General features: G+C 50.2%; 1 protein-coding gene across 1 annotated transcript in view; it reads right to left on the bottom strand.

Annotated features, from left to right (window-relative positions):
* Window positions 1-4194: 4194 nt before the first annotated feature.
* The window catches only part of LAMC1 (laminin subunit gamma 1), a 69403-nt gene continuing 65157 nt past the window's right edge, over window positions 4195-8440 (bottom strand). Inside the window, exons 26-28 of the mRNA XM_037404047.1 lie at window positions 8247-8405; window positions 7643-7742; window positions 4195-7200 (exon numbers count right to left, since the gene is read on the bottom strand). Coding sequence (XP_037259944.1) covers window positions 6944-7200; window positions 7643-7742; window positions 8247-8405 — 516 coding nt within the window. The 3' untranslated portion in view covers window positions 4195-6943. The remainder of the gene's footprint in view (window positions 7201-7642; window positions 7743-8246; window positions 8406-8440) is intronic.

Here is an 8440-nt window from a genome sequence, read left to right as displayed (position 1 = left end):
CCTCCGTTTGTCAAGCTTACCTGCCTCCGCCGATTGAGTCAACTCTTATAAACAGGCCGTTTCCTTTGAATTTCACACAATGGGTCTTAATATAGTTGACAAGGAACCCAGCTTCATGAACTCGCTGGTAGCATGTAGGGTTTTAGCACCCAAGGTTGTCTTCTGTGTATTTTCTTTATTATTATCTTTTTAAAGAAGTGAGACAAAACCACTTACGGCGTTCCCACCGATTTGGCCGTTCATAGGGTCTACCTATTCCTCTAAGAAAAAACACTTAACCCCTTCTGCTCTGAAGTACATCACTTGCCCCAAACACCTCTGCTGCATCCTTCCCACCCACAGAGACCCCTCTGCTCAGGAAATCCATCTCCTCCAGCAGCACCATCGATACAGCGGTTCCCTTGGACCTTGCCCAGCCCAAGCGCTTGGCCGATTTCTCTCTTGGAAGACCAACTTTCACCATCAGGAAGCTTTTCCCTTATCTGGCTCCTCCACGTTATTGCTTCTATCTCACCGTTATCACCCCACCTCTCCACTTGGGCAAACAAGGGACTGACACAGCTCTCCAGTCATTTCTGTATATTTACTTAGGTTACTCTTACCTTCTCGTCCTCCACCATCCTTAAGATCTCCTCTGAGAGCCACATGACTGCGTGCCACGAGTGTACCAAAAATACATTTTCTGGGGCCCTGATGTTCTAAACACACCAGATCTGGAACAAACACCACCCTCCCTGATGCCCACCACCCTCCCCACAGGAAATGCTGCCCACTGCAACCCATCACGACAGCAGCACTGTTTGGGAAAGGTCTCCTATAAACATGGGTAACAGAAATGCTGCCTTTTAGGGTGAGCAGAAGTGTAAGCAATGGGAGGCGTGAAGAGTAGCGGTGCTCATCAGACACTGCAATGAAACAGTATTTCTTTGCTGCAGAACCCAGGTCTTTTAATCTGCAACATAAGAATAGTCCTTCTGAAGACGTCCCGTTTCTCATTCTTCATAACAGAGCTAAGAAAGCTGCTACTGCAGGGAGACACCTCAGTGGCTGGCAAGTTTATCAGTCCTTGAGGACGTGGCCCTGGCAGCTTTAACCACTTCCAAGGTCATCTGAATCCACGTAATAATCTGAATTTCACCGACGGTTGCCAGTGGCAAGCAATGGATGTGTGAAAGCCCGGAAGCAATAGTTTTATCCATGTAAGAAAACCCATTTTGGTGGCTCGTGGCAGATAAACGACACCAGGATGTTGCACATGTCCTTGCAGCACAGCTCATCCCTGGCACCCACAAGCCTCCCTCCACAAGGGACATTCCAAGCTGCAGCATCCTCCTGCAGCTCAGGTCCTGGCTGCTTCCGCAGGCTGGTGCTGCAGGGTTTGTTGAGAACCTTACCTCGAGCTATTTTCTCTTTGCTTGCCCACTGTCCTTGCCACCACACACATGCATGCACGTGCTCACCCCCAGCCTCCTTGAGCCTGAGGAGTTTCTCCTCCAGTCCAGCAGCAGACCTTGATCCTGCCACCCAGGATTTCCTCAGTGGGGAAAATCAGGGATCCTGCCGCGCCGGTATCGCCAGGTGCATGGTGCAGCAGCAATAAAGCCTGGACTTCAGCCTCTCCTCTGCCAGACGGGTGCCCTGGGCTTCCCGAAGTGGCTTGGGGCCAGCACGCCCAGCTGCCTTCCCCGTGCCGGTGCGGAGGTGGTTCCCTGAGACAGCGCGATTTCCAGACAGAAAATCTGTTAGGTTTTAAAGGACTGTGATGTTATCAGTTGATCCTTTAAAATTAAAAAAAAAGAAAAAAAGAAAAAAAGAAAAAAAAGCGTGTGTATACCTGTACATATCTCTATCTCCTTGCTCGGGAACACAAGGGCTTCCTTCAGGAGACATCACTTTCTGGCAGGGTTGGGTGGGTCCAGAGGTGCGGTTGGACAACTGGGGCAGCCCTTGCTGGGGGGTGACCTAACTGCTGGCAGCCAGAGACATCTGGGGCAGAGGAGGTGGCTGGGGCAGATGGTCCGTGGGGACGGGCAGAGGCAGGCAGGGAGCCGGCAGGCAGCGGGACACGGGGTCACGGCGGTGAGCAAGCAGGGCAGCAGCACGGCACAGAAGGGCTGTCACGTCTGGCCTTGCCTCGCCTGTGCCCTGCCGGTACTAGTGAGGGGTGGGACGGACAGACAGACCGACAGGCGGAGATGAGGGAAGGCAGCACTGTATCCCACCGCATCCCCGTCTCCGACCCGTGCCCTGCAGCGGTGGCTGCGGGCTCCTCCGGGGACCGACGTGGGATGTATTTTTAAGTGGCATTCCTGATATTTCTCAGATGGAGCACACTGAAGGTACCAGTCCAGCAACTAACTAGAAAGATTAACTAACCAGAACGTGGTCCAAGATGTCACAGCTATAGATGGGGAGTGCAGGACACTGCCAGCTTGGTGGGACAGCTCGATGTCCTCTTCTCCTTCCTCAGACCCACACAGACATGCTGGAGCCACTCCCCGCACTTGCTAACTCCTGGCAAAACCTCACCCTCCTCAGAAGCGAGGAAGAACCTGGCTCTGCAGCCCCACGAGGTCAGGTCCTCTGAACCTCAGCCCCCCGCCCCGAGCAGCCCATGGTACCTCCCATCCCCCAGGGAGCACCAAGCCCCCCTCCTCAAGCAGCTCTCTCCCATCCTGCTGCGAGAAGCACCCCCATGATTTTTACCCAGCAGCAGAGACCCTGGCTGCTAACTGATCCCCTAACTGATGCCGCTCTGTTCAAGTCCTTCCCACGGCCACCTGGCTCCCCCTTGCCCCCTGCCAGCCTCTCACTTCTCCAGAGAGCACATGAGAGATGATGGAGCTTGAACTTGGACCATGAGAAAAAACACAGCGAATCAGAGGATAAAAAACCCACCCGAGCACAGCTCAGTCCCTCATCAGCAAGGTCCCTCCCCTTGCACCTTGAGGTCAAGCTCAGCCCACGCTGAGCAAAGAACATCTGAGGAAGGTGTTTCTACCTGGACTTCAAGTCAGTGGAACACTCTGGCAAGCTGGAAGCAGTGCTCATGCTCCCCTGGGTCTGCTGCTCTCCCTGCCGCGGACGGCAGCACACGTTGCCCCCAGAAACCTCCTATTTCAGACCAGCATTATACATCTGCTCCAGAGTCAGCAGCAACCTACAGAAGCCAAAAGCTTCACTTGAATTTGGGATTTTGCCCAGGCTTCACAGGACGAGCACTGACAGTGGGTGATCTGAAGATAAAATAAGAGGCACAGGCTGGCTTCCCAAGCCGGGTATTTCAGCCCAAAGATGTTCCGAGAGGCTCCGTGACAAGCCACAGCCAACGCAAGGTCAGCACTGTCCCACAGCCCGACTCCCCGCTCCCTGACTGCTACCTACAGTCCCTCTGAAACATCAGACAAGACAGGAAAAAAAGGTATTTTAGAAAACAAATGCATTAGTGGCAATTGGAGTTGAAGAATGGAGCGCTGAAGCTAGACAAACCGGCATAAAAATAAGTAACGAACTTACCGACTGAGAAGGGATTTGCTCCATGAAGAGACAAACATTTTCCTCTGGTGAGAAAAATAAAAGAAATCCAGTCTGCAGCTGTGAGACAGGTGTGACCGCAGAACTGCCCAGTCCCTGTCACAGGAATCTGTCGTAACATTAAAAACTTGCTTAATTCAGGAATTAAATTTATCCCAGGCTCTGGCAGACAGGACCCATGGAACAGCACAAAGCACCAGATTTATGGCAGCTCCTAGTAGAGAAGTTTCGGCTCTTTCATTTAGGATTTTGGGTTTTCTTCCCCAGGAGCCCTTTTCCCACGTATTCAGCAGCAAGCAAGAAGCATTTTACCCTTCTGCTGTAAAGAAGCACCCCCTGATTACCCAGGGCCTTCCAGGACAGTGCTGCTCAAACAGCATCAGCACCAACAATCTGATTTTTTTAAGGCCTGGAAAGGAAAACCAGCAGGAAAAAATCAAATTCATTGTAGCCATGGCAATGGAGCAGTGGACGCGAGGAGAAACCAGCATCGCTAGGCCACCCGCAGCCCATCACCTGAATTTCCAGGCAACTTTTCCCTTTCTCCCACCCCAATCCAGTTCATCTAGTTAAGAGGCAAATCTTACAACTGAGACACACCCTCATCAACATCCCTCCTCCACGGATCCAAAAACAATACTCAAAAAGAATGGCAAGGTATAAGGGGTTACAAATATTCAGACTTTATTATAAATAAGAAATACTGTTTTATACATAAAAACTGCAAGTGTTGCATTTTGTTCACCGCCCCAGACAGCAAGACCACAGATTAAGGCAAAAAAGCTGGAGTGAAGGCACGTACTGAGGGGGCCACAGTCAGGAATAAGGTGATGAAGGGACTGTCACGCATCGCCCGTGACACCCAGCATTCCACCAGCAGCTGTTGCATCATCACATTACGTAAAGAAATAACTGGACTTATACAATGAATAATGGCTGTAATGCAGTAGTGATTAAGAGATCGCTTATAAAGATTTTTTTTTTTATTTAAAAATAAAATTCTGTTAAAAACAGCTTAAGGAGAAGAGAGGGAAAAAAAAAAAAAAAAAAAAAAAGAGAGAAGAAAGCAGGAAACCTTAGGCCTGAGGTCAGCCAGGGCATGCGTGCATCTTCGCATCTGCTCTTCTCACAGCCTTGGCAGAGGTGACGCGGTTGCAGCCAGCCATCTGACCAGAGCAGCCGGCCGGGACACTGAGCTCCACATCCCCCACCTGTGTGTGGGGGGAGCACGGGTAAGCTCTCCTCCGGGTAACTGGGTATGTTTGCAGGCAGGGGGAAATCCCAAGCTGGTAAAATTGTAAGAATCTCTAAAAGAAGGGGTACAAGAGCGCTGCGGGGTTTGCTGGGAACACCCTCCACCCAGCAGTGCCATTCCTGAGGGTGCACCAAGCCTCTCGCCTCGCACAGTGGTACCGAGGTGTCCCCAAATCCAGCTCTCCGACCACCTCAGTAATGGGTCTGATCTCCCAACAGTGCTACAGCTCCTCACAGCCCAGCTGCAAAGCCACAGCCCCTGCGCTCCTCCAGGCACAACGTTCCTGGGGACAGGGGACACAGAACGGGGTGCTGCGGGCACCACGCAGTGGGGCTGGCTTTGGAGAGAGGGCTAGAAAGCATCCACCCCGCTGGCAAAGTGGTTATGGCTGATGCCCATACAGGTGCGGAGGATACAGGAGACGGAAGAAAGCAGGAGCCCAGCTAGGAAAAATCCTGAGCTCTAAGGAAATAATACGGAGAGAAGCAATATATGGTGCACGCGCTGCAACGGCTGTAAGGGCAAGTACATAGAGGAGGCCAGGCTGTGCCACTCTGGAAATATGGCTGAGTATATTTACACACACATACGCACACACAAGAGACTTCCTCACACTATAATCATGATAAAAAAAAAACGGAAAAAAAAAATCACATTCACACAAAAAATATAAATTTGAAATAATTAATAGCACCAGTGTGTGTCAGATAATAATTTCTTCCCCGCTACGCAAACGTACAAAGTTGCATAGTGTTTAAAGATAGATATATACTGGATCTCAGGGAAGGGGGGCGAGGGATGCCAGGCTGGAGGCAAGGAGGAAGCCGCAGGGGATGCTCTCGTCTCAGAGGAGGGCTGCAGGAGGAGCAGCGGGCTCCCACCCCGGTAACAGCCGGGAGGCACTGCCTGGGGAGGGATGCCAGGGAGGCTACGCGGTGTGAAATGCAGACCTGCCACCCCAGCCTGGCCTGAAGTCCCCGTGCTGCGGTGGCTTTACGGTGACTGGGAGATAGGCAGGCAAAAAGAAAGGAGTGCACTGGTAAATCCAGCTTATAAACAGGCAAAAGGCGAGAGCAATATCAGGAGGTGGAAAAATGCCACTGTCCTCCTTCAGGAAAAAGACGGGAAGAAAGACCTTTCCATATCCACTTGCACGCCCCCTTCCTTTTCCCCCAGAGACATTCAGCAGGAAGGCCAGTGCAGCTGTCAGAGCTCTCTGGATGGCAGCTCTCCTCTTCAGCAAGACTCCTCCCGCTTGAACAAACTCATCTGTCAATCAGACATTCGTAGCCTAAAATAAACAGATGCTCTGGCAGTTCAGTAGCAACACCTACAGATGGGAACGCAGCTCATGGCTTCCACACTCCTCAGCCCCGACCCAGCACGTAGCGGCTTACAAACCAGACCCAAAACTTCTCCACAGGCCAGGAGTGCGGCTGGCAAGACCTACCACTCCACCAGTACAGAGCTACCACTCCACCAGTATCCCATCTTCCCAAAGAGCTCCTCTCAGAGGCTGAGTTTTTCTCAGAGCGATGCATCATCACAGAAAACATTTCAGAAAGAGGCTTCGGCTAGTTTGTCAAAGGCTACCAACGCTGTTGGATTGGCCACTAGTTAACAATAAAAAAAATAATTCACAGGGTTAGAAGTTGGGAAGAGGGATCTGAACGAGTGCAGCTATACTGGCCATTACAGTAATACTTTGGTAGCCATCCCCTTCCTTCATAGGGACAGAGAGCTCCAGGACAGAGGATTGTACAGTCGAGGGGAGAAGAGGAGAGAAAGGGTTAGTTTTGCCTTGCTGTACACAGCTCACATGGTTATTTCTGAACCACAGTATAGAGTCCAGAGCATCTCTCATCCTTGTGCTAATCAAAGGGAAACCGTGTCTGAGAAAAGGGCAAAGGTGGAGTGCTCAGGAAGACAATTTATATTAAAAAAAACCCTTTGATGCCCAAAGACGGATATTTAATTTGCTTCTCTTAAAAAAAAAATAATAAAAAACCCACTTTCAACGTATCCTGATTTGAAAAGAAAACAGCGGCTGTGAGCAGCGAAGAGTTGGGGATTTGAAGAAGGTAATGTGTGTTAAGGCACTCCATAGCCAAACCACCGCTCACAGGGGGAATACCCCCCACCCCCAGCACACCCTTAGGGTTTTTCAATGGACGGGGTGTTAAAACAGCCAGATGGCAAGGTCTTCTTGATGTCTTCCAGGTTGCTAATGTCCTTCAGGATCTCTTCAATGTCCCTGTTGTAGGCCTGTATCGCATCATCTTGCTTCCTGGCCTCTCTCTCAAGGAAAGACACTTTCTGGTCCAGGTCACTCTCTTTCATCTGGTCTTTGGCACTGTTCAGGGTACCCTCGATTTCATTCAGTTTGTTCAAGTCCACCGTCTCCAGTTGCCCTGAAAAGCCAGAAGCAAATAAAGTCCATTAAAAAGCCTTTAACACTCCACTTTTGGGTGCTTACACAGCTGAGCCATACTGACACCTCCATCAGGCCCTCTCTGCATTAGAAACAGCATTTAAAACAGGACCAACCAAATGGGTTACACCTTCAGTGCCTCAAAAAGTCCTCAAGCTCGCAGAGAAACAGTACCGAACACTGCACAAGCTCTGAGGCTACTCCAGGAAAGAAAAAAAAAAAAAAAAAAGAAAGAAAAAAACAAAACACACAAAACCCTAAGTACTTGCCAAAACCCATGCAAACCCCATTTCCAGAAGCCAACAGACCCATTTGATTCCTTGCACAGCAGCAGCAGGGAAGCCAGCACACCACACCAGCTGCCAGCACTGCCACATCAGGAAAACACTCAAAAGCATATGGCACATTAAAGACAGTGTTACCTAATTGATCCAGCAGGTCATTAATGACAGCAAGCAAGCTGTTCACAGAGTTCTTCGCTTTTCTTGCACTGTCTTCTGCCTCCTGGGCAGCCTGTGAGGCCTGCAGGGTAGGAAAAAAAAAAAAAAAAAATGAAAGCCCAATAAAGGCTGTAGGGATTACGAAACTGCTGCCTCTCCTCTTCGCAGGTCTGCCCAAGCAGTTAGTCACACACCTCCCTGCCTCCTCCAGGATAACACTCCTGTGCCGAGATCTTTTATCACAGCTCGCAGAGACTGACAACATTCAGTTTTCTGACTATTTCAGGATGGAAATCCCTGATAACTGAGCAGGATTTTGCAGAACAGAGTCAACAGGGCTACAGTCAGGTTTCTGACCTGACCAAAATTAAAGGAAGGTGTTGCACGAAGAAAACTGGCTTTCAAATTCCAGCAGGGAACCTATGCTAATGCCACCAGAGGAGCTCCTTTGCTCGTCTCATGTTTTTAATCCCACCTGAAACTTTGAAGACATGGAATACTGGCTGGACCCAGCGGTGTGTTTACAAAAGGACAGCAGGGAGAAGGCAGTTCCTTGCCACTGCTGCCACCTGCCATCGTTACTTACCATGCCTGCCATCATCATATCCTGCTCAGCATCATCCTGCTTCCGCTTCAGCTCTTTTTCTGCATCCTGTAATTGCTTCATCATGTCATCCACTTCTCTGGCCAACCCCGTCACATCAGCAAAAGTCTTGTCAGCTTCGGCTTTGGTAGCAGCAGCGCTCTACAGCCAACAAGGGGAACAGGATGGAAAAAGGT

Source organism: Falco rusticolus, chromosome 11 (genome assembly GCF_015220075.1).
Source record: "Falco rusticolus isolate bFalRus1 chromosome 11, bFalRus1.pri, whole genome shotgun sequence".
Classification (NCBI taxonomy): domain Eukaryota; kingdom Metazoa; phylum Chordata; class Aves; order Falconiformes; family Falconidae; genus Falco; species Falco rusticolus.
The sequence above is the reverse complement of the archived record's forward strand: the minus strand, read 5'-3'. Positions and strand labels throughout refer to the sequence as shown.